Raw genomic sequence first — 27,825 nt, forward strand, 5'->3', positions numbered from 1 at the left:
AATGTAATTCAATACACTGTACAATAAACTCATTGATCAGAACTTGACATCACTGATATTGCCCGATTTNCCCCTACCCCAATCCCCACCCCCATCCCACTTTATCTCCCCAAACCCTTTCCCTGACCCCCCTCTCCCGGTCAATTACCCATGACCAGCATGTGTATAAGGAAATATAAGGCAAATACACAAAATATTTGGCAGCAGAATTCAATTCTCACTCCCTAAAATCAATTTATAAAATATTTCTTTTGTAGTAATCATGTATCCCTGATAAACTACATAGTACCTTTCAGCTAGTTAGCTCTTTAAGGTAAAAGGTACCACGGTAATGAAGAGTTACACTTTCCTGTTTTACCCAACTGGCAGTTTTCTCCTTTATATAGAAGATACAGATGTAGCAGTCAAAAGGAGTGCGACTGTCTCGGAGTAACTTCCCTTTCATCTCTAAATGTTCCATCATTTTTTCCTGTAGGCTTTGCAGCCCTCATATAAACTCCAATCTTTGTTGTGGATCATTTAAATTCACAGATAGCAACAATGACAGTGCAAAGGTCTCCTCAGAGTTTGATCCCTTCACCTTTTATTTTGGTTTTTATGTTTTTTGTTTTGTTTGTGTTATTTTGTATACAAATATTCAAATCTTCAGCGGCCATAACCCTTTAAAATTCATACCACATGAAATTAACATGGAACACTTGTGTTGAAAAGGACTTCATATTTCAAATTAGCTGGTAACAGTGACGTTGGTAAACAATCTTTTAACCCGATGGTTACCCCTTACCATAATAGCTCTCACTATGAGCATACCTATTTACAAACTTTTAGTGTATGTACAATTTAAAAATAAGAAGTCATTTAAAAGGACAACATATAATTGTTTCTGATTCTCGGGAAAAAAATGTGTCTCGAACATTGGTTGTAGATTTGAAATATCGTAAAACATTTTGATCAATATAACAGGTACTATATGTGGTTTGTAAAAACAGAAACACACGTTACTGACTATCACAGTTATATCTTATACATTTATCAACTTTAAGGCACATTTTATAAACCTGCATGTCTTTAACCTTTTTTGCAGGAGATAAAAATAAAGATTATTCAGCATAAACTTGTCGATTCTCTAACATTTTTTTAAAAACAAAATTGGCAATTCCATACAATGTCCATGCCCCATCCTTACTCCTGGTTTCTGCATCATAACTATTGCTATTATATACCACAGTTATTAAGTCAAGATTTTCATCAGGAGGATATTGGAACTGCTCAAATTTCACAAAAACAGCATTTCAAGGGAAACAGTCAGCAGGAGGATAACGGAACAGCTGCTGTCTCACAGGAACATCAGTGCAAGGGATACTACAAGCAGGAGGAGAATGGAAGAGCCTGAGGGAGGGGCACCTGCTCGGATCTCTGACACTGTGGGGTCGATGGGTACCTGACCACCTGTAGAAGGAGAGAACATTATCTTTAGGTTATTTCGGTATGTTTCAATTTGAGGTAAAACACAGAAAAAAAAGTGTTTTAACAAAAAAGTGTTTCATTTTCCCCCCCACAATTCAAGCAAAATAATAAAGTTAAATATCTAGCTGTTATGAGCAAATCCTTTGTTACAGACACAAAAAATAGAATTTGACGACTTGCACAAATTGTACAGTTTTAAAATCAAGCTAAGTAAGCTGATCTTACCTAGAGTGAAGTACAGTGTGGGGGACTTCTTGCCCTCTCCTCCATCACTGAAGCCAGCCACTCTCACAGCGTACACCTTCCCCTTGTCTATGTCATTGAGGACGAATTCCACATCAAACTTCTCCGTCTCTATCATCTTGGCTGTCCTGTAGTGCTCATTGGCCGGCCATAGGTAAATCTGTCACATGTAAGCAAAAATCAGCATTACAACACACGTACATGCCCATCGAAATTTGTCGAAAACCTTTCTTCGTATACTTTCTACAAGTACACGAGTGGAAGTTTGCAACACCCCAGAATCCCAAAACACTTTGGCAAGACTCCCCACAAATCTAAAGCATCAGAAGAATTTTGTTTTAACCAGTAGAAGCTTCTGTAAAATAATGGTAATAATCTAGTTGACTGATTTTTCCTCTTGAGCTTAAGAAGTAATGAGGTTAATCTGTTACTAAGTTAAAAGGACTAATAACTTTCAGGTCATGTTTCAGATCATCTTTATAAACTACAATCAAAGCATAGATGAGGAACTTTTTCTCAAGCACTGAGTATCTTGTCATTTGAACTCTAATGAAGAACTGTATTAGATGTATTAGGTTTATCGAAACCTTATCTTGTAGTTATCAAAAGATGGATTACAAATCACACCATGCTAGATAACAAGTACAGGGAAACGTTATTTACGTAATAGCCCAAGAGGACAGCTTCTTCTACCGCTGTGCTGACTCCTCGCCACTGCAGGCGTACACTGTTTGATCCGTGGGAGAATACATGGACTTCCTGCGGGTACAACTGGGGAGCTGAAAACACAATAAAATACCGATCAGGGGTCTATACAATTTAACATCGATCAGGGGTCTATACAATTTAACATCGAACAGGGATCTATACAATTTCCATCGATCAGGGGTCTATACAATTTAACATCGATCAGGGGTCTATACAATTTAACATCGAACACTGGATGTTGTAAGAAAAGAAAGAGGCCAAGGAAACTTGAATCACTCACCTGGTTTTTAGATCCATAAACAAAGGTTCCATAGTGAAATATCAACTGGCCTTTAGTGACCTAGTTTGACCTTGTATATCCATAAAGGTCAAGCCCACTGACCTTAACCGTTCATGAAAGCGCCTATAATAGTTTACGACACCCGTTAATTACACACCTGTCCAGCCTATAATAGTTTACGACACCTGTTAATTACACACCTGTCCAGCCTATAAATAGTTTACAGCACCTGTTAATTACACACCTGTCCAGCCTATAATAGTTTACGACACCTGTTAATTACACACCTGTCCAGCCTATAATAGTTTACAACCCCTGTTAATTACACCCCTGCCCAGCCTATAAATAGTTTACAGCACCTGTTAATTACACACCGGTCCAGCCTATAATAGTTTACGACACCTGTTAATGACACACCTGTCCAGCCTATAATAGTTTACGACACCTGTTAATTACGCAGCTGTCCAGCCTATACTAGTTTACGACACCTGTTAATTACATACCTGTCCAGCCTATAATAGTTTACGACACCTGTTAATTACGCAGCTGCCCAGCCTATACTAGTTTACGACACCTTTTAATTACATACCTGCCCAGCCTATAATAGTTTACGACCCCTGTTAATTACGCAGCTGCCCAGCCTATACTAGTTTACGCCCCCTGTTAATTACGCAGCTGCCCAGCCTATACTAGTTTACGACCCCGTTTAATTACATCCCTGTCCAGCCTATAATAGTTTACGACACCTGTTAATGACACACCTGTCCAGGACGTGACAATGTGCGATGTTCTATGATGACTGTCATTTTGGTTTAACTGTTATAAGGATGATATGTCCGACGGAGACGAGGAAAAGTCTGAAAACTGTCCTGAAGATATTCGGGACAGAGGTTGCTAACACTACATGCCTCTAGCATCAATATCAAAACTTACCAAGATGTAGGGTTTCCTGGATGAATTTCTCACTGAGTGGTCCAAGCCCCGCTGTGTTGTAGACCTGTACCTCAAACCAGAAGTTAGAGTCGTCCCACAGTCCAATGACTACTGCCTCATCCACCTGGCCCGGGTAACGGATGTACAGTTTGTAGACAGGGTCGGTATCCTCACTGAACCAGTAGTTTATCTGGAAACACACACAACTGCATTAATACCTCATTTCTACCATTATATTTCAACTTCAATATCCTTGACTTCAGTCAAGGATATTAAAGTAACCACTGAACCTTCAACCAGCCATACATACCTGGTACCCCCCTGACAACCCCTGACAACCCCTACCAACCATACATACCTGGTAACCCCTGACAACCCCTACCAGCCATACATACCTGGTAACCCCTGACACCCCCTACCAGCCATACATACCTGGTACCCCCTGACACCCCCTCCCAGCCATACATACCTGGTACCCCCTGACACCCCTTCCCAGCCATACATACCTGGTACCCCCTGACACCCCCACCAGCCATATATACCTGGTAACCCCTGACATCCCCTACCAGCCATACATACCTGGTACCCAATGACACCCCCTACCAGCCATACATACCTGGTACCCCCTGACACCCCCTCCCAGCCATACATACCTGGTACCCCCTGACACCCCTTCCCAGCCATACATACCTGGTACCCCCTGACACCCCCACCAGCCATATATAGCTGGTAACCCCCACCAGCCATACATACCTGGTACCCCCTGACACCCCCTACCAGCCATATATACCTGGTACCCCCTGACACCCCTTCCCAGCCATACATACCTGGTACCCCCTGACACGGCCCTTCATCGTCTCCCGGGTGTCAGGTACTGTCTCCCATGTGACTGTCATAGCAGTGGCGTTGTAGCCATCACAGTACAAACCCTGAGGTGCAGCGATCGGCACTGAAAAAATGTACAGTCATAACTGCCTTGCCAGACATAATCATCTCATTGAGGCAGTTCATGTTACATTGTAGGTGAGCTAATAAAACAAAACATCACTGTAATGATTTCATCTGTAGGTTAATTAAGATCTGTTAAGGACACAGAGACCTTTCAAATACTATTGCTGTCAATCAGACATGTGACCGCTCTCACTTCGAGTGGCATTGATTGAGATTTTCAGGGATTTTTTTTTTACTTCTTGTAAGAGGCTTTATTCTCAATATCTGTGTTGAGGGAACAAGCACTATTACTATCCCACAATGTAACTATTGATCAGACTTTAATACATGTATGTGTAATTGTATTGTCTTTTAATCATCAATAATTAAGTGTCTGTATGGATATATAAGGTCAAAACTTACTATTGACCTATGGCATGTATATCATCAGGGATCAATCTAGGTTTTAGGGGAATCTAACCTTTTTCAGATTGGGGGGAAATTTAAATTTTGATTCAAGGTTCTAGCGTCATGAAGATAAAAGATAAAGGTTTTGTCCGACATACATGTGTGCAGTATATTTCAATTTTTAAACAATTTTAAGGCTTGAAATTGTAGAATCTTTGTTTAAATTAAGTGGAGAAAATGTATATATGCAGTATAATGCATTCTAACTGTTGAACTTTATAGAAAACATACAACGGAAATATTTTGAAGAAAAAACAGCTATTTTCTTGTTGAAATAGGGGAATTTTGAAGCACATAGGGGGAATTTCAAAGAACAGAGATATTTCCTTCTGTAGGGGAATTCGAAAATACCCAAAAACGGTAGTGAATAAAGTCTAGATTGATCCCAGATCATGCAACAATATAGTAACTAAATTTTCCTAGCATACCAAGATTTACAAGACTGAGTATCAAAAACATAAAACCAAATGTACAAATGCAGTCCCTACTTACTGCCCTCTGCAGAAAAGACAAGAACCACACTGGAGTTAGGTCCCCTGCCATAGTCGTTGAATGCTTGTATCTTGACCTCATACTGGAGGTAGAAGTTGTTTTCCCCAACCAACATCACATACTCCTCCACTGTGTAGTCGGTTATTATTTTCTGAAATATCACACACATCACTAAATCGATGTGAGAAATATGTAGAACACTCCTACTGTAGCCTTGATGATTCACAAACTTTGGTTCTAAGCAGATCTTATGACACTTAAAATCAATCCCTTCATATTTTCTAAATCCTGGTGCATTTGAAACAATAGTAAATAAATCTGTTCTTTATGTATAGAGTTTCAGCAATACCCTATTACAGTAAAAATAGTCTAGCTAGGTTTAAAACTGCATTAAATATCATTGTCAGGACGTTTTATTGTGGACTTATACAGCATTTTTATCTTGGTACATTTTTTCCTTTCATAATAAAAATCCAGATATTTTTTTTATTTCATTATCTGGTTTGAACTTTACACAGTCCAAGATGGTAATGATCTCGAACTGCAAATACACATACTGCAATACTGTTGCAGTGATGTCAAATACAATCATACGACATATAAAACAACCCTAACACGTAAACAAGAGCATATGGAAGCCACTTACAAACAGAAATCATTTTCCGCGGGCACTAATACTTACGTGGTTGTACTTGACACCGTCGTTGATAGGGTTGGGGTCAAACAGTCTCCAGTACAGGTAATAGCCCACACCTGGTCCACCGTGGTCTATACGGTGCAGCTTCTGTAACCCAAACAACCATCAGCAATGTGCGCATACAAAGATAAGATGATTATTGCTCAACTTTCAATTAAGTTTTCGTACATCTGGTTAATCTCCATCACTATGGTCTAAATCTAGTGTGAAATAAGGTTACGATCGAAATTTGAAATTAAATAGTCATCAGGTTTCACTAGTTATCATTATTTGCTATTTCATCGTACTTTGTAGTGCATTTTTGTTTTGATGGGAGATTCTTATTTTTAATTGTTTTCAAATGGCGCTTAAATATTTTAACTTCTCAAGTGTAAAAATGGTTTTCCTTTGTCAAATTTAAGGCTCGTTAAACGCAGATTTCGAAGCTCAAATTTTCTACGAGGCCTAGCACATATTTCCTTATTCTGCTGTTGCATGTCTGAAACCAAAAAAACGTATTCTACTCATGTAGGTTGTTACCCTGAACTGTGACATCACTCGGATCATCTGACAAGAGTTGGTACAATTAAAGATATTATGGGATGCTTTCAATGGCTGCCATGAGCAGAAAGAGTTGAAATGTGCTTACGATTCGAACAAAGTCAGGTGCTTTAAAACAGAAGAATTGAATGAAATAGCTACCACCGCAGGTAGAGCAATACTAACTAAAATGTAAGTGGAGCTACCCACTATTTCATTTTAATTTCAAAGTTACCATATATTAGAGGTCAAATGAAACAACCTTGAACTGCAGAATCCATGCCACACTAAGATTTTGGACGCACTTTATATAAGCTAAATAATGTTCAGACTTACATCCCATCTCATAGTGAGGTCCGCTACACTGCCTCCTCCCCCACGGATGTTGGAGGGCGCGACAGATGGAGGGGCCGGGTTAGTCTGGTAGATGTCAGAAGGGATGCTGAACTCTCCATACCCAAAGGTGTTCACTGCCTGGACACGGAAGCGATAACCGTTTCCAGGACGCAGGCCAGTCACAACGTAACTATGCATGTCGTTGTTATCAGTGGTTGCAACAACGGTGTCTATATCTGGAATATCTGAAAGTAGGGAACAAATATGTTCACACTAAACTTCTTCAGTTTGATTCGTCATGGTCAACGGTCAGAACTGGACCACGTCTACACCTGTAACCAGAATGGACATCATTAATACTTTTACTTAATCTAATTTTTCACACCTTTCAAGCTTGAAGTCTTTTACACCTGAGGCAATCTGGACCTTCTTTACACTTAAATCCTTGCTCTGGACTTCATTTACACCTCAGGATCTTATTTCACCTGTGCTCAGTCCAGATCTCGTACATTTTGTCCTTACTCTGGACCTCATTTACACCTGTACTCACTATAGTCCTTGTTTACGCCTGCACTCAATCAGGCACTCATTTACATCTGAACATACTCTGGACCTTGATACACTTTATTTGCTCTGGACCTTGTTTACACTTTTACTTAATCTGGATCTCATATACACTTTATTTGCTCTGGACCTTGATTACACTTTTACTTACCTAATCTGGATCTCTTATACACTTTCTTTGTTCTCGACCTTGTTTACACTTTTACTTACCTAATCTGGATCTCCTATACACTTTATTTGCTCTGGACCTTGTTTACACTTTTACTTACCTAATCTGGATCTCTTATACACTTTCTTTGTTCTGGACCTTGTTTACACTTTTACTTAATCTGGACCTCATATACACTTTATTTGCTCCGGACCTTGTTTACATTTTTACTTAATCTGGACCTCTTATACACTTTATTTGCTCTGGACCTTGTTTACACTTTTACTTACCTAATCTGGATCTCGTATACACTTTATTTGCTCTGGACCTTGTTTACTCTTTTACTTACCTAATCTGGATCTCGTATACACTTTATTTGCTCTGAACCTTGTTTACACTTTTACTTACCTAATCTGGATCTCTTATACACTGTCTTTGTTCTGGACCTTGTTTACACTTTTACTTAATCTGGACCTCGTATACATTTTATTTGCTCTGGACCTTGTTTACATCTGTACTTACTCTCGACCTCGTTTCTCCACACTCCTGGGTCATACTCCATCTCCGACTGTATGAGGTTGTAAATGATTGTACGCCCATTATCGTGGCCCGGGAACCAGTGTAATCGTATTGAGTATGCGGTCACGGTCTTAGAGTCCCCAAACACTCCTGCAGGTTCTCCAGGCGGTCCTTCAAAATTAATCAATCAAATTGATGCAGCTATTAATCAATGTTAGAGTAATGTGTAGTGTTCATACAATGAAACCTGTCCTAACTAAACTCCATACAAGGTTTTCATTTACATAAAACAAACATTCTCATAAATCAATTATGCCCTACGTTTGCTGGACTTACTGTGATTTAAAGTTTGCCTCAACAATGTTTTAAAACAGGAATAGAGTTTCCTGACCCCGGCCACATTGTGTTGTTTCTTAAACTTTTCTGCAACATTATATTTTACTGGTAATGATGTTGTTACTCCCCATACAGGCCTTCAATCTTTAACTATATTTGTATGCATAAGAAAATAACTTTTCAAGGTCTGAATACAGTCGAAAGTACACTAAAAGGTTTCAACCTCTAACATTTTACTTGAAATTCAGCATGGATTGAACTTTGACCTTGAGATGAAGGTCATGGTAACTTTATTAAGTTATACTGCACTCCCTAAGTGGGTAATGAGGGTTTGATCAAGGTATACTTTGGGTTTCAGTGAGATAATTTGTAAATGTTTAAAAGTTACAGACCAGACAAGATCTTACCTACTATTTTGCACTTTCATAAGAATACCTTTTATTATAAATGGAGACATAATAAATTGTAAGGCAAAATGTTTTTTAGAGTGATTTTCAAACAATGTTTAACTATTTGAGGCTACCATCAATATTTTAACTTTTGATACAAATTTTACTTACCAAGAACTTCTAGAGAGCCTGAGGCGTAGGCCTGATTCAGTGGAGTTTTAGCAACACACTCATAAATTCCTCGGTGTTTGAAGAGAACATTTTGAATGTATAAGCCCTTCAGGTATGATGAAACCTCCTGTGAACAAAAAAAAACTTGCTTGTATGAAAAACAAGAGGTTCATTGGGCCTGTATAGCTTACCTGTTCACATGAACTTTGGCAAGCACATTTTATTGGCACAAAAAAATAATGATCAAAATACTGAAAATTCTGAAGGTATTCTATAAAACTTTTGCAGAAAAGTATGTTTACATGTAATATATCTTGGAGGATCAATGGGATAATCAAAGACTTACCCAACATCAATCTTTTATGATGTAGCTTGGAATACTGTGTATTACTCAATATTACACAGTATTAAATCTAATAGAGAAATAGATCTGGCAGTACAATTTTTTTTTTGTGGAACAATGCAATAATAAGTTACAAATGTTTAACATACCAGCAAGAGTCACAATTGGCCTGTAACATCAACCTTCACATATCCTCCACATTAGTACATAATAAATCTGTGACTTCTTCAGGCAATGCCAATTAAATCAATCAATAACTCTTCGGGAACTAAAAGAACATATCTAACGATATCAGACATCACAAAATCCTGTTTCCCTTATCTTAATCTGACATCACAAACATCCTGTTTCTCTTATCTTAATCTGTCATCACAAACATCCTGTTTCCCTTATCTTAATCTGACATCACAAACAACCTGTTTCCCTTACCTTAATCTGACATCACAAACATCCTGTTTCCCTTATCTTAATCTGACATCACACAAACATCCAGATTACTTATTATTTTGTTAAGATTCCACTGTATGTATGAAGAAGTTAGAGAAATCACTTACAATTTTGTAATGTACATCCACAGCAAGGTCAAGTGTATGGCCATTGAACTTCCACTCGTACACAAGGTCAAGATTGACATCATAGGAGGCCTCGCACGGCAGAAAGGCCGTCTCATTCATCACTACTTTGGTTACTGGTATTGGGCCGCGGGTTATGACAGTGCCCTCTGTTAAAGAATGACGAAAAAAGAGATATTCCACTACTTGTTTACTTCAATAGTATTTCATGTAGTACCATTTACCGAAACCAAACAGTGGAGAGTGAGAAAGAGAAAAACAAGGTATTTTGATATAATATCCCTGCCCTACTGAGTAATCCTGAACTTTAGAACCTGTATTTACCTATGCGTGATTTCAAAACTTTAAGACTAATAAATTCTGAGATGATCTCTGTTAATACAAACAATCTGGTAAAGCTCACGTTTGATTGTAAGCCGGCCTGAACTAGTGGCTTTTCCCAGTGAATTCTCAGCCACACAGGTATACAAGCCGTTATCCCCGTAGGTCAGTTGTGTCATGTAGAGGAAGCCATTCGGAAGAAGTCTCACGCGGTCCCCTGTCTCGGTGGATGATACCCGTAGGTTCAAGTTGGCCCCGTTTTTCAGCCATGTGATCACTGCCTTGGGGGCAGCCTCCGGTTTACATACAATGGTCAGGTTGCCATTTAATGCTCCGATAAATTCCTCCACAACTGGATACTTGGCAAAACTGGGAGGGAAAGCTGGAAACGAAGAATATGCAATGGCGTGGTCAAAGTCTGGAAAATAAAGTACTTTTAGGAAATAAGTTCAGGAACAATTTTACTTCACACACAAAGGCAATAGTTATACTATTTCTATTTTACAATTCAAGGAATGACAAACTGTATGTACAGATCGAGGATTCACAGACATGCATCCAATTTTCCATAAGGAAATACACTGTATAAACAACATGACAGGTGAGTGCTTTTGGACCTTATGTTAGCCTGAAAACTGCCGAGTGAAAAACTTTGACAAATAACACTATTGTTACTCTTCATCTCTATATTTGGTCAAAAATGAACAGTTGATCCTCCCTAAATCCACCCTATGTCACCTAGATTTGTCAGGTGATTTACAGGTAACATACAACCCTCAATTTGACCTCTTACCAGAGATCACAATCTTGACCTTTGGCCTATTTGAATAGGCATTATGGACATATTTACCAACCTAGGACCCTTAGGTGGTACCATGACTCACCTAAGACTCTGAGCTGTGCAGAGCTGGTACCATCAATACTTACCTAAGACTCTGAGCTGTTCAGAGCTGGTACCAATACTCACCTAAGACTCTGAGCTGTGCTGATCTGGTACCAATTCTCACCTAAGACTCTGAGCTGTGCAGAACTGGTACCAATACTTACCTAAGACTCGAGCTGTGCTGAAATGATACCATGACACACCTAAGACTCTTGAGCTGTGCTGAAATGATACCATGACACACCTAAGACTCTGAGCTGTGCTGATCTGGTACCAATACTCACCTAAGACTCTGAGCTGTGCTGAGCTTGTACAATGACTCACCTAAGACTCTGAGCTGTGCTGAACTGGTACCAATTCTCACCTAAGACTCTGAGCTGTGCTGAACTGGTATCATTACTCACCTAAGACTCTGAGCTGTGCTGAACTGGTACCAATTCTCACCTAAGACTCTGAGCTGTGCAGAGCTGGTACCAATACTTATCTAAGACTCTTGAGCTGTGCTGAACTGGTACCATGACACACCTAAGACTCTGAGCTGTGCAGAGCTGGTACCAATACTCACCTAAGACTTTGAGCTGTGCTGAACTGGTACCATGACACACATAAGACTCGTAGCTGTGCAGAGCTGGTACCAATACTCATCTAAGACTCTGAGCTGTGCTGAACTGGTACCATGACACACCTAAGACTCTGAGCTGTGCTGATCTGGTACCATGACTTACCTAAGACTCTGAGCTGTGCAGAGCTGAAGCTGGTGCCATGGACGTTGGTGGCACTGCACTGGTACATTCCGTCATGCGTAACTTTATCCAGGGACCTGATCACCAGGTTGTTGCCAGTGATGGTCAGTTGCCCATCCTGAGAGTTGGTGAGTACGACACCATTTTTATACCACTGATACACTGGGGAAGGATAGCCATTGGCCTCACAGCGCCAAGTCAACTGACCGCCCACATCCACATGCTGGTTCTGCAGTGGCAGTATGAAGTATGGCTTGGCTACAATGTAACACATTGACTATCAAACAGACATGTAGATTAATTATACTATCAAATTGGGATATTGGGATGTGGTTATGTTTTGTTTTGTTTAAAACTTGGAGCGAAAGTGCCAGTCTTTAAAACAATGATATATAACTACATTCAGAATTTAAAATTCCTGATTTAAAACGTACCATTTTCCTATTTTATCATTTTGTACTTATTTTTACCGCTTCATATGTGTATCAACATAATTAGATATCTATTCTTGCCAGTAAAAGTTTGATATTGCCTGATGTCCTGTATGTTTTAAATGAGATAATGAAAGCATCATTCCAAATACAACAAAGCATGCAGATGGACATCCTCGATACTCCAGGGGTTACACTCACTTTTACTCTGTGCACCTTTGGAGTAAATGTCATAGCAAAATTGAAGGCACAAGGCTAGCTATTTGATTGGTCTCGGGTAAAAAAAAACTTGACCAATCGCTAGGCTGATACCTGTCCTGTGAAGATTACAGAGGATTGACACCGGACTTAAAAGCCAGTCAATTTTACTATTGCATGACCAACAGATTCTTCTGATGAACATCGAAGGATAAATCTAGCCTTCTTGTCTCATCCAGAAAATGGCGCACACCGAGTCTTCACTTTTGCTATGACATATTCCAGGGGTGCAGAGAGCGTGTCCACAAGCTGCTGTAGATAACAGCGCTTAAAACTTTTCTGTTTCATAACCATCAATAACAATGTGCATGGTTAAGTATCGGCTTACTGTACAGGGCTGATTGGCCGAAGATCAGTAAATTGCAATATCAAACACATATTAATTAGAAAATCAGCACCAAAATTTAACAACCTATGATTATTTTGGAAGAAGCAGCCAAATTACAATGATTAATGGTAGTGGTTTGGTACTTACCCTCCAGTCTGAGGTAGTGGTTTAGTACTTACCCTCCAGTCTGAGGTAGTGATTTGGTACTTACCCTCCAGTCTGAGGTAGTGATTTGATACTTACCCTCCAGTATGAGGTAGTGATTTGGTACTTACCCTCCAGTATGAGGTAGTGGTTTGGTACTTACCCTCCAGTCTGAGGTAGTGATTTGATACTTACGCTCCAGTATGAGGAAGTGGTTTGGTACTTACCCTCCAGTCTGAGGTAGTGATTTGTTACTTACCATCCAGTCTGAGGTAGTGATTTGTTACTTACCATCCAGTCTGAGGTAGTGATTTGTTACTTACCATCCAGTATGAGGTAGTGGTTTGGTACTTACCCTCCAGTCTGAGGTACAGTGTCTTACTGTCAGCTGCCTTGTTGCCACGGCGAACTAAACAAGTGTAGTTGCCCTGATCTTCTAGACGTGCGTTCATGATCACCAATATACGGTGAAAGTTCTCAAACCTGGCGGTCTCTGGCATCGGCTGACCGTCTCGGCTCCAGCTGTAGTACCACATGTCTATGTAGTTCTGGGCCCTGGGAATAATATTTGAGTGGGTCAGTCACAGTAAAAGTGTGATTTTTTTCATAACTTCAATTGTCCTTCTGCACTTAAAAAATCGTAGAAGAAAACAATAACACAGTAAACAGAAGCTGACAAAGTTATACCCCTTACCCCCAGGAGATAAAGGTATTTATACAAGCTGAAGTAAGTTCAAAGGTATCTAACCTCACAATATGTCAATATTTCTGTAAATAAGACAAAGACAAGAATGTTTAGACAATGTTTGAAACAAAGAAGAGAGAATTCCATAATATAAAATATTCAATTCCATTACACATGTATAATGATGCTAATGAAATTGTCCTCCATTGTGTCGAAGCCACTCACATCCCCCACTGTCGTAAACAATGAATTCTTACGATCCATAGGCGAAGCATTCCAGTCGGACGTCCTGGCCCTTGAGAGGCGGCTGTGGGAACACTGCAATGAAATCGTCCTGAATGACCGGGCCCCAGTCAGTTTTGGCCGCTGTTGAAAATACAGAAAACTTGTACTTGTCATATCATGTAGTAGTAAGGGTTTCTATTTGTGTGTGTGATTATATCTAATTTGTCGTGTATATATTATTGATGAAGATGATTTTCATAAATTTTCCCTAGACATACAGAAGCAAAGGATTTGAAATATGACGAGGAGATAAGCTTGAACTTACTAAAGGTTACAGCTTACAGAACACAGACAAGTAGCCTACACATACAAACAACTTTGCATTTGAAGATGAATACTGCGTTTAAAGGAAGAAAATTAGATAAAAAGTTAACAGATATATTCAAAGATGTTTGAAATGATTAATCTTCATCAAATTACTTGCCACCACCAAATATTAAATTATCTATTTACTACTACGGAGAGTTAGGGGTACAAATTGTTCAATATCCATTAAATAATGACCTAGACCTAAACCTGCATATCTGGGTATTTGTGACTCACCTTGACCTATGATACTGAGGGTGGCTGGCCTTGATCTATGATACTGAGGGTGACTCACCTTGATCTATGATACTAATGGTGACTCGCCTTGATCAATGATACTAATGGTGACTCGCCTTGATCTATGATACTGAGGGTGACTCATCCTGACCTATGATACTAATGGTGACTCACCTTGATCAATGATACTGAGGGTGACTTGCCTTGATCAATGATACTAATGGTGACTCGCCTTAATCAATGATACTAATGGTGACTCGCCTTGATCTATGATACTAATGGTGACTCACCCTGATCTATGATACTAATGGTGACTCACCTTGATCAATGATACTAATGGTGACTCGCCTTGATCTGTGATACTGAGGGTGACTCGCCTTGATCTATGATACTGATGGTGACTCATCTTGATCTATGACACTAAGGTTGGCTCACCCTGATCTATGATTCTGAGGGTGACTCACCCTGACCTATGATACTGGGGGTGACTCACCCTGACCTATGATACTGAGGGTGACTCGCCTTGATCTATGATACTGAGGGTGACTCGCCTTGATCTATGATACTGATGGTGACTCATCTTGATCTATGACACTAAGGTTGGCTCACCCTGATCTATGATTCTGAGGGTGACTCACCCTGACCTATGATACTGGGGGTGACTCACCCTGACCTATGATACTGAGGGTGACTCGCCTTGATCTATGATACTGAGGGTGACTCGCCTTGATCTATGATACTGATGGTGACTCATCTTGATCTATGACACTAAGGTTGGCTCACCCTGATCTATGATTCTGAGGGTGACTCACCCTGACCTATGATACTGGGGGTGACTCACCCTGACCTATGATACTGAGGGTGACTCGCCTTGATCTATGATATTAATGGTGACTCACCTTGATCTATGATACTAATGGTGACTCGCCTTGATCTATGATACTGAGGGTGACTCATCTTGATCTATGATACTAAGGGTGGCTCACCCTGATCTATGATACTGAGGGTGACTCATCTTGACCTATGATACTAAGGTTGGCTCACCCTGATCTATGATACTGAGGGTGACTCACCCTGACCTATGATACTGAGGGTGACTCATCTTGATCTATGATACTGAGGGTGACTCACCCTGACCTATGATACTGAGGGTGACTCATCTTGATCTATGATACTGAGGGTGACTCGCTTTGATCTATGATACTGAGGGTGACTCGCCTTGATCTATGATACTGAGGGTGACTCGCCTTGATCTATGACACTAAGGTTGGCTCACCCTGATCTAAGATACTGAGGGTGACTCACCCTGACCTATGATACTGAGGGTGACTCACCCTGACCTATGATACTGAGGGTGACTCACCCTGACCTATGATACTGAGGGTGACTCATCTTGATCTATGATACTGAGGGTGACTCGCTTTGATCTATGATACTGAGGGTGACTCGCCTTGATCTATGATACTGAGGGTGACTCGCCTTGATCTATGACACTAAGGTTGGCTCACCCTGATCTATGATACTGAGGGTGACTCACCCTGACCTATGATACTGAGGGTGACTCACCCTGACCTATGATACTGAGGGTGACTCATCTTGATCTATGATACTGAGGGTGACTCGCTTTGATCTATGATACTGAGGGTGACTCGCCTTGATCTATGATACTCAGGGTGACTCGCCTTGATCTATGACACTAAGGTTGGCTCACCCTGATCTATGATACTGAGGGTGACTCACCCTGACCTATGATACTGAGGGTGACTCACCCTGACCTATGATACTGAGGGTGACTCATCTTGATCTATGATACTGAGGGTGACTCGCTTTGATCTATGATACTGAGGGTGACTCACCTTGATCTATGATACTGAGGGTGACTCGCCTTGATCTATGACACTAAGGGTGATGACGAGACTGGTTTGACTCGGTGCCTGTGACTTTCTTTGATCATGGTAATAAGTGACTCACCTTGATCTATGATACTGAGGGTGATGACGAGACTGGTTTTACTCGGCGCCTGGGATGTCCCAAGACCGATGCCAGACAGAGCAGTCAGTGTGATTTGACAGTAGTAGTCTCCCTCGTCCACTCTGGTCACCTCGGAGAAGTAGAGCTGACCGTTACTGGAGATGAAAGTATAGGGTGTTGTGGAGGCGAAGATATATTCCCGCCTCTCCCCTCTCTGCCAGTTAAATACTGCAGCTGTAATAACACACTATCTTGTTAGCTCCTCACAACGTCAACATTTTATCCATTCAGAATTGTTTTACTTCTCATATTTTTCGATGATAGGGATATATTTCATTTCACAAATATTTTTTGACTGCTGCATTCTTTTGCCATTTCTTTGTAGTTTGGACATTCAAGTTTTGTCTCGAATTTGATGATGAATTAATTTTGTACCTTTTTCTTTCTTATCAAAGATCATATCAAATATGGCGAAATGAATCGTACTTGGACATAAACATTGGACAATCTGGAAGTGTTACCTGGTTTGTATATGATGTTACTACACTTTATCACAGCTCCATCGTAAGCAAAGGCGTACACGGGCGCGTCCTGTACGTTAGAGAAGTCTCCCAGGTCTGCAATCACAATCAGTTCAGTCTTGTAAACAATACTAGCAGTAAATAAAGTTCAAAACCAGCATACAAAGCATACTATCAGATGGAAAGCCTATGAATCATATCTAATCCAACTTAAGTTTAGAGAAACAGACCTGAATCTCAAAACTTTTTTTAACATTGACAAATTCACTAAACCATACAAATAAGGACACATACAGATTTTGGTGGGTGGAAAGATGTACTGCCCTAGGTGAATCAATGATACAAGTTTAGTTTGTCTAAGACTAATCTAATTATGACTCCAGACGATTTTTCTAACACCTCCCATCCATTACATATAAAAAAAGTCTACAACCCTACGTAAGTTTTCCCCATTTACGTTTGTCTTGTATATGTAGTGGTGGCAGGAAAGCTTACCTTTCTTGAACATGCAAGAAAAGTCTATACAGTATAACCCTGATATACCGCCACCTTCCATTCAAAGACATTTTGGCGGTACAACGAGTCTGACACTCACGCCGGGGGTATCACTATAGATCTCTGTTCTTTGAACAGGCGAGCTAAAAATAAATTGAATATTTTCACAACCTGTTTCCTTTTTTTGAGAAGCCATCTGAGAAGCCATATGATGTGAATGAATGAATAAATAACCGACAGAGGTAATATATGGTAAATTGTATTCAGATGTAAATTAATTAGACACACGTACTATACGTAATTACAACATCTAAAACTGACCCCCAGGGCTGAGTCAACTGTGAAATCAACGATATAGGTACATTTCTTTGATGGAGCTTGGCGGTGTTGTCGGGGGCAAACAAAGGGGTATTTGAATGACTGTTCTCAAAACATTGTGGCATATGACAGCGCCCGAGTTTGGCGGTACAACTGGTGCATCTAAGTGTGGGGAAATCAGTTCTGACACAATTGATGGCGGTATGCGAGTTTGGCGGTACACGGGTGGCAATACATCGAGGTTTTACTGTATTTACTGCTTTAATAATTTTTTAGACCACTACAGTGATTTTTTTTTTAGTTTCAAGACTTACAGCCAAAGCCAAGAGACACTGGGTCACTAAAAATCTTGCCGTATTTGTTTTCTATTCTACACTGGTAGTGTTCATTAGCATCTAAATCTTCGTCGGGTTTCTGGATCGTGAGTTTTCCATTAGTCAATGTGTAACGGTCATCTGCACCAGAAGTTATCTGTCAAAATAGAAAGATAAACAGATTGAAAAAGATAACAAAGGAAACAGGCTATTAAAGTCTATCTGTCCTTGACGATGTATGACCACGAGTTGTTTGCATTATAATTACAAGCAAGAAATTTCTGCAACAAACACGAAATACGTAATAAAGCTGAAAACATCAGCAAAGTCCTGAATCCAACTGTGCAAACATGTCATTGTATTCAAATTTATATCATTCAGAATTCTACAGAAAAGGAACCATTTGGCTCCTCTCACATTTCGTTTCCAAGAGGAAAGACATTTAAATCACCTCCCTATTTCAGTCAAAACTTGAAACTTGTGTAGACCAATTGTTGAAAAGCGATGTTCAAGATAAGTATTGGAATTTGAACCATCCTTAATTACTTTCCCTTTTATTCTTACCAAGGACACTGGTCTCCATGAACTTAGACTTACCTTCACCTCTGTCCGTGACCTCAGACTTACCTTCACCTCTGTCTGTGACCTCAGACTTACCATCACCTCTGTTCATGACCTCAGACTTACCTTCACCTCTGTCCATGACCTCAGACTTACCTTCACCCCTGTCCATGACCTCAGACTTACATTCACCTCCTCTGTCCATGACCTCAGACTTACATTCACCTCTGTCCATGACCTCAGACTTACCTTTACCTCTGTCCGTGACCTCAGACTTACCTTCACCTCTGTCCGTGACCTCAGGCTTACCTTCACCTCTGTCTGTGACCTCAGACTTACCTTCATCTCTGTCCATGACCTCAGGCTTACCTCACCTCTGTCCGTGACCTCAGATTTACCTCTGTCCGTGACCTCAGACTTACCTTCACCTCTGTCCGTGACCTCAGACTTACCTTCACCTCCTCTGTCCATGACCTCAGACTTACATTCACCTCTGTCCATGACCTCAGACTTACCTTCACCTCTGTCCGTGACCTCAGACTTACCTTCACCTCTGTCCGTGACCTCAGACTTACATTCACCTCTGTCCGTGACTACAGACTTTATACCTTCACCTCTGTCCGTGACCTCAGACTTTAAAACTTTCACCTCTGTCCGTGACCTCAGACTTACCTTCACCTCTGTCCGTGAACTCAGACTTACATTCACCTCTGTCCGTGACTACAGACTGTATACCTTCACCTCTGTCCGTGACCTCAGACTTACCTTCACCTCTGTCCATGACCTCAGACTTACCTTCACCTCTGTCCGTGACCTCAAACTTTAAAACCTTCACCTCTGTCCGTGACCTCAGATTTACCTTCACCTTTGTCCGTGACCACAGACTTTATACCTTCACCTCTGTCCGTGACCTCACACTTACCTTCACCTCTGTCCGTGACCTCAGACTTACCTTCACCTCCGAGCTATTGACAACCTTGGACCAAGTAAATTCAGGGCGGGGGTTTCCAATGGCGCGACACTCAAGGACAGTCGTAATCGCCCGGGAAACCACAATCACACTTGTCGGTTGCATTGTCATCTGTGGACCAAACATGATGTCATCCAGATCTGACACCACTTGGCCATATTCTGAAGGTAATGATATGATCATCTCAGTTACCTTGTATGTTTATTTGTAAACTTATTTGTGTGATGGTGATGCACGATTTTGAGTTGGCAAGTCAGTCCACATTTTAACATTTTTTTATACAAAAATAACAGATATCAGTAATAGAGTTTTATCAACCACAAAAGATCTTTGGTAATCTTATAAAAAAGTGAATCCTTATTTTCTAAATATTCAAGTTTTGGTCTCGCAATCCTATGGTACATGTATGCACATATGTTTACATTATCATTCATAACATTATTTCTACATTAAAATATATGAGAGTGATTTTTTATTGGTACAGAGTTTTAATCAGATTTCAAAGAAAACTATGGAACTGTCAAGTTTGTTAAAGGGATACTGTTCTGTACTTAACCTCAATTTTATTATTAATAGAGGAGCTGAGGGAAATTGTTATGTTCATTTATGACAGGAAAAAAAGACTGAAATATTCAGAACCCATTCTTCTTTCAATTTGATCAGTGAAAAAATATAACGAGAGCAGTCAAAACAGGAATTCCATCTACTGGGGTATTGTTATATACATATACAGTACAGAACACTGTGCTGTATGGCCAGACAAACTGGCTGTATACTGCTATTGTCTATTAACTTATAATTACTAAATTGCCAAACTGGCTGTATACTGTAATTGTTTGTTATGTTATAATTACCAAATTGGCTGTATACTGTAATGGTCTATTAACTTATAATTACCAAACCGGCTGTATACTGTAATGGAATTTTAACTTATAATTACCAAACTGGCTGTATACTGTACTGGTCTATTAACTTATAATTACCAAACTGGCTGTATACTGTAATGGTCTATTAACTTATAATTACCAAACCGGCTGAATACTGTAATGGTCTATTAACTTATAATTACCAAACCGGCTGTATACTGTAATGGTATTTTAACTTATAATTACCAAACTGGCTGTATACTGTAATTGTTTGTTATGTTATAATTACCAAACTGGCTGTATACTGTAATGGTCTATTAACTTATAATTACCAAACTGGCCGTATACTGTAATGGTCTATTAACTTATAATTACCAAACTGGCCGTATACTTTAATGGTCTATTAACTTATAATTACCAAACCGGCTGAATACTGTAATGGACTATTAACTTATAATTACCAAACCGGCTGAATACTGTAATGGACTATTAACTTATAATTACCAAACCGGCTGAATACTGTAATGGTCTAATAACTTATAATTACCAAACCGGCTGTATACTGTAATGGTCTTTTAACTTATAATTACCAAACTGGCTATATACTGCTATTGTCTATTAACTTATAATTACCAAACTGGCTGTATACTGTAATTGTTTGTTATGTTATAATTACCAAACTGGCTGTATACTGTAATTGTCTGTTAACTTATAATTACCAAAGTCTCTTTTCTCCTGCACCAGCCTATAGGCCTCCTCCTGGCTGATCTCACAGACATACGAGTTCCTCGCATCCTTAACAGATTTACTCCACCCGTAATTCACACCTGTAAATACAGATCAATATTTCACTGCATCCATAAATTAGCACCTGTGAAAGATTTCATTATTATCATCAAAAGTATGCTTCACTCAAAATTGGCATGATTAAAGATATTGTATCATAAATTGTTACTGCATTCTTAGTTGTCACATTTTAGAACATCCAATTCAAAATATATTCCCCACAAGAAATCCACGGGAGTGGATGTGTCGCCTGCTCAGCGCTTTGAGTAAGAAAAGTGTTTTGGCTTGAGTTATCACATAAACAGATATGCCAAAACGCGGAAAGTTGAAACTCGTTAGAAAAACCCGTAATATATGTTAAACATTATTGCTTCTAGTTATAGCATTACTGTACAAAATTTGAAAGGAATTGATTAGAAAATAAAAAAGGTTCTTGCATTTACTACATAATGCCCTTATTTGGCAACAAGCAAGACCAGCATTGCCTCATTGGTATCCATTTTGTTTTTTGAAAATGCAAGTTATCGCACGAAAACAGATTTTCTATTTATAGTAACAGTGACCTTGACCTTTGGACCTGAAAAGCAATCCCAAGCAAGCACTTTTGGTAAGGAAGCACTGCATGAAGTTTGAGTTTGATCGGCCCAAGGAAACTCAAGTTATCGCACGAAAACAGATTTTCTATTTATAGTAACAGGGACCTTGACCTTTGACATTGGGACCTGAAAGCAATCCCAAGCAAGCACTTTTGGTAAGGAAGCACTGCATGAAGTTTGAGTTTGATCGGCCCAAGGAAACTCAAGTTATCGCACAAAAACCTCTGTGCGGACGCTGCCGCCGACATAGCAATACCTATGTGTCACCAGCTTTTCGCAGGCGACACAAAAAATAAGAAACATGGAGCACATGACAAATTGAGTTTAACCCTTTCACCCCTAGGTAACTTAACTTGACTCTACCATGCATTTATTGGGATGAGTCCATTATGGTCTACGGTGGTGAAAGGGTTAATCACATGACCCTAAAACTCTTGGGTCACTGCTGGCAAATTAACATATGGCCCTAAGTGACTTGCTATTAAAGTTATTTTAAAATGTTTTAACATATGGCCCTAAGTGACCTTGTCAATGTCAAGAAAATAAATTTGAATATATGTAAAATATCATGATCCTAGAACTTATGGTCCTTCAGAAGAAGACTTTTAATGAAAACAAATTGATGATTTGCCATGTCATTAGCTATAATACAGGATTACTGAAGCTGAGAGAAATTTCTGAGATTTTTCCTTCATTCAAATAATGCTTTCTTGAGATTTGCCTTCTTCAGATCCAGATACAAGCTATTTATAGTCAGCAATCAAGACTACTCCTAATTAGGGTAAATTAGGAAAGTTAGATTGTTATTCATTTAGACAAGTGATCATCACTGTCGGTATATAAAACTTACCATCAAACTTATACACAATGACTTCCCCCTGGACGTTGTCCTGGTTTGCGAGCCAGAACTGGAGAGATGAGGAGATGAGTGAGCTGTCACTGGCCCATCTGTAGACGTTAGAGCTGTCTGTTTCCTCGAGACCACTGGTGTACCACACATTCCTACAGACACCATCATACAACACACTCAGTATCATTTAACATTTTAACTCTTCCAATTCAAAGGTAAGAATAGTCCATTATGAAAGTTCAGGGGTGAATGAGTTAACCATACAAGTGACATGGATTATTCAAGCTGTATACAGGAAATCATTCGCCTATTCAAACTTTCACCCTTTTTTTGGTGAAATCTGTATTTGCCCATTGATATTGTTTGACCTTCACTTTTGTATTGTGTTATCAAATAATATTTGCTGTAATGATAAATTCTGCGTCCAAACAGAGAGGAAAAACAGGCAAGTTACTTCATGGTATACAGTTATTAGTTAAGACAATTTGAGGAAGCTTTGCATTACAGATGATTGATGCTACGAAGTTTAAAGGTACCGTCTCCGGTTGTCTGTGATAACACTCTTCCATCAATTATTGCAGCAGAAGAGAAATACAATAGATTAATCTCTGGTTCATCATCTTCCGTTATTCAGTAATTCATAGACCGAGACTATTACTAAGACTTCCACACATGTTCCTATCTGCTCATCATAGCCAGTCCATGAACTACCTAGCCAGACTTTTAATAGTCCTTTTGTACAATACAATACACACACCTGTTGATTAATTCTCACCTGTAAAAATCATTACGTTGTAGCCAATTGTTGATAAAATTGTGCTCGTTCAGACTGCCCACAGACAGCAGGGAAGATCCCATTATCTGGAATTGTAATAAATCAATAGTCACTTGTAATTAATCCATCAGGACATACCCTTATGTAACAGTCTTAAACTCCAGTTACAATGGGAGTAGAATTCAGTGTTTTGACAATATTTAATATGTTTTTTTATAAGTAAATTCAAGGCAAAAATGGTCTACTATACATTGTACATATAAATAGAGTAGAGACTTAAAGCATTTTAATTAAAGTTACCTATTTTATAACAAATATGAAACAAATTTTATCAATTATCATTTATCACTCTTATTGGCCCTGTCGGTAGGACAAATGGGCTATTAATATAAATGGAGTAAAATCCAGATGGTTGAGCAGTTGATCCTATACCTTTTCATGTTCGATTGAGGAATCAAACCCCAGTTGCCTTATTATAAGATATTGTCTTTTACTAAATGAATGACATTGAACAATGACATAGATCAACTTTTAGTATCATGTTCGTAAAAACACTTATAGATTTGTATATGGTGCAAACAAAACACTTTTTTAATATCATTTTCGATGTATTATAGTTCAAAATGTAGAAATTTGTATATTCAAATGAGAAACATCCTTCTTGGTGCCTCCTTACAATGATGTGTAACTACCGGATACTTTCATACTGTCAATTTATGTAATCAATAATAGACCTGCTACTTACAGCACATGATGCGCGAGCTTCTTCGTAGGAGACCTTGGGGTCAAACAAAAACTTGTAACAAGTAAAATCGTTGGTGAGCCAATCACTGGGGCAGTCTGAAAAGTAATTAGGTAGGATCAAAATCATATGTAACAAACAACATATCATATATATTCCGTCAAAATATATTTCTACAAACAGTTCAAGAATGAGGAATCTCTATGGTATTAAACTGAATGACTTGAAATGTGAATCGTTTAATATGAAGGATATATGTGCAATTCATTTAGTAAAGAATTATATATAGAGTCATATTTCTTTAGAAAATAGTTATAACAACAGAAGTTATATACACAGGTTAATAAAATAGCTACCTGATCTTCCTGGCAATAAGCTTAAGTCCATGCATGTCGAATTCAGTTCAGTAAATTAGATATTCACAAATCTATTTCATTGTCCCACATTTAATAAGCCCAACCCTTCCTTTGAAGAAGATCAAGTTCATGTGTTTGATCTGAGCTTATTGTATGACACAGTGAAATATGTTAGCAAAGTTTTAAATTCATCTCATAGTTTAGGACATGTAGGACTTTCTTACAGAAAATAAAACAAGGGCAATAACTCTGAATTTTAATGGACACAACATTTTACTGGTAACTCAAGCAACAGTTGTAATAACTGGCAAGATTTGTGTACATTTTTTTTTATGAAAACTGGTGCAGTACTTTATAATAGCATAGTTTAGACAAGACTTGCATGTGCCTATAGGTAGCAAAAAGCATGGATAGACAACCTGATTCCACTACATACCTTATTTACTTTGTTGTTGAGGTATAATGACCTTGACAATGAACTCATGTCATCAAATAAAGCTGTTGATTTATTACCAGATGTCATTGTTAACGTCTGTTCAATACATATGATACTTTTAAGGTTAAGAGCTGTACAGACTGACAACCTGCTTACCAAAAACGGAGGCTGCATCTGTCCCTGTCAGCAGCAGGGCGAGTAGGTACAGAGGTAACATACTGGCTCCTGGTCACTCCTGGTCCATAATAATAATAAACAATAATAATATATGTATAGCTAGGCTTCACAAATAATACCAATCCTCTCTGCACAACAGTTGTATTGGGAAATTTTACAATATAGCAATGGTTAGTTGGTTACCATTAACTATTAAACTGAAGATACATTGTGAAATTCCTCCAGGCTGTTGCTGGGCCTTGTTACGCGATTAAAAAATGATATGGAAGAGTTACCTCCTTTCAAACACTCAATCTGGAAATTATAGCCCTAACTAGCTATGAACAGGCTTGAGAGCTAAAAGCAAGTCAGTGATGACGATAACATACATATAACAACTGGAATTATCATGAGTCTTCTAGCTGCTGCTTATTCTTAATTGTATCTAAAGAAGAAGATAGGCTTGAATTCACATATCACTCTACTGAAAACTCAACAATATCAGATTATCTACACACAATTTTTCGAGCTAAAATCAATCATGAATCTTGTAGCTGATTCAACAGTTTATTGTCCTATCTTTTGATATACCCGGTGACTTGAAACTTCTCTGATAATGAATTTCATTTTATCTGTATATTTCAGTAAATTATGCTGAATCCATTTAAAAAAAATATATTATATTTTGCAAGAGAGTCAGGTGCTATATGGTAACGAGGATATTTTTATGAAAAGATTGTGACCTTAAATGACCTTGGCCATAATTAACACAATTAAATCACTAAACTGATGATGATTTCCTATGAACAACAATTAATCGTAAGCTTGGTCTTAATTAAATTGGCACCAGCCCTGGTGATGTGCACAGGAAATATTAGTTAGCTTGTTTGCTGTCTTATTTTACTTTACCTTTGTAAGAAATGAAATTGCTCCTGATGACATGAAGGTGCACCTACGAGAAATTATCATTCTGACCTTGACTTTTTGACTTATGACCTTGGATTTCAACAGGGTTAATATTAATAAATCCATCAGTTTGTCCAATGTATACAACCATTGTACCAAATTGGAAAGAGACTTAATATGACGCCTTTTACATTAGAAGCCTATACAATCTTGTGTACAGTTCTTACACATAATTTTCACCCATGACCTTGAAGCAAACATTGTTAGATAAAAGTTTAAAGTTAGAATTGTATTCAAAACCTGATTTAGCCAAAGTAAATCGTGAATTTTATGAATATAAAAAGGGAAAAAGTAGATCTATATATAACTTATAACTTTTTTTAAGAATCAAATTTTAAGACATTTTTTTTTTACAGTCCTAAACAACACTGATATTAGTTCAGTACATCTTTGTCATTTTTGCCATACTTTTTGTCATGATAAACGTGTTGCTAGAAGTTTAAAAAGTTCGGGGATATTGGGGTATCACATATATATGATATTGTTATCTGCGTTTATAACAATATCATGCGATACCTCAATATCCCCGAACTTTTTAAACTTTCTTTTATTTTTATTACTTTATAATGCACTTCGACGTCTCCAAATACGTTTATTTTATATGGTAACTATATATGTTGTTGTAGAGAGCTGATATACATGTGAATCACGAGTATTTATATGTCTACATTTCCCAGCAATCTGTCCCCCGCGGGCGTGGATTTCTGATTAATTATATCAGGTATTAGCCGCCATTTTGTACAGACGGTTTTGTTTCTCATATCATGTCTACACATTCAAAACATAACGACTCTTCCCCAACTGTGAACTTCCTACATTTTAAACGTATCACTAACGGCTTAAAATCAAATTGAATTGAAACAAAAGACCCCGTAAACCCGAGAAGATCGATCGAATAAGTCAAAAGAAAGTTGACTGGGCCCGAATGATAACAACAACCCGATCTTTATCTGAACAGTTTTCAATAACCATTATCCATCGAACGCTTGTGTATAACTATTTAATGTTAATCTAATTATCTGTAAACAGAGATCAAATTAATCAGTTTTCATTCTCTATACAATATATTTAAAGTAATTTAAGAAACAGTAATAATGACTTACCTGTAATTTTCACCTGAGTATATAGCGTCTATCATCCATGGGTCGCTATCCCAGGTTTATAACCTTTTTGCTGTACGGTATAACAATGAATGCCCTTCAAATTCTCCTTCCTTTATAGCGTAGATATTAAAAGGAGTCGGATTACACTTATGTCTTTTTTCAATGTAAAGCTGGATGCGAGTTATCTGATCAGCCTCAAGTTTTAAGAGGGATACTGTTCACGGTTAAGTGACGGCTTGTTGGCGACATGGTCCGGTGATGCCCGAGCATTCCTCGGCTGTTGTTCATAGCGAAGCGCTAGCCCCCG

At 38.7% G+C, this 27,825-nt stretch overlaps 1 protein-coding gene across 1 annotated transcript; it reads right to left on the reverse strand.

The window, feature by feature from the left end:
- Positions 1-100: 100 nt before the first annotated feature.
- LOC110463585 (contactin-like) lies at positions 101-27,825 on the reverse strand. Its single transcript, XM_021518302.1, has 25 exons — positions 27,519-27,825; positions 25,450-25,528; positions 24,505-24,599; positions 23,760-23,845; positions 22,985-23,136; positions 21,472-21,579; positions 19,869-20,047; positions 18,356-18,512; positions 17,229-17,324; positions 16,708-16,941; positions 14,166-14,274; positions 13,579-13,778; positions 12,045-12,320; positions 10,519-10,818; positions 10,098-10,264; positions 9,201-9,327; positions 8,308-8,475; positions 7,074-7,318; positions 6,204-6,305; positions 5,522-5,672; positions 4,459-4,580; positions 3,632-3,821; positions 2,374-2,489; positions 1,693-1,870; positions 101-1,449 (listed from the first exon to the last, which is right to left on the reverse strand). Exons 2-25 carry the CDS (start codon positions 25,508-25,510, stop codon positions 1,337-1,339), a joined length of 3,732 nt encoding a protein of 1,243 aa, XP_021373977.1. The 5' UTR covers positions 25,511-25,528; positions 27,519-27,825; the 3' UTR covers positions 101-1,336.

The sequence above is a fragment of the Mizuhopecten yessoensis genome, unplaced genomic scaffold (genome assembly GCF_002113885.1).
Source record: "Mizuhopecten yessoensis strain PY_sf001 unplaced genomic scaffold, ASM211388v2 scaffold10917, whole genome shotgun sequence".
Classification (NCBI taxonomy): domain Eukaryota; kingdom Metazoa; phylum Mollusca; class Bivalvia; order Pectinida; family Pectinidae; genus Mizuhopecten; species Mizuhopecten yessoensis.

Coding starts and splice junctions, on each gene's coding strand:
- LOC110463585 (XM_021518302.1), bottom strand. CDS start 25,510: ATGTTACCTCTGTACCTACTCGCCCTGCTGCTGACAGGGACAGATGCA. Junction 20,048..21,471: donor GCAGGAGAAAAGAGACTTTG/GTAATTATAAGT, acceptor CATTACCTTCAG/AATATGGCCAAGTGGTGTCA. Junction 9,328..10,097: donor TGGATGTACATTACAAAATT/GTAAGTGATTTC, acceptor TTTTGTTCACAG/GAGGTTTCATCATACCTGAA.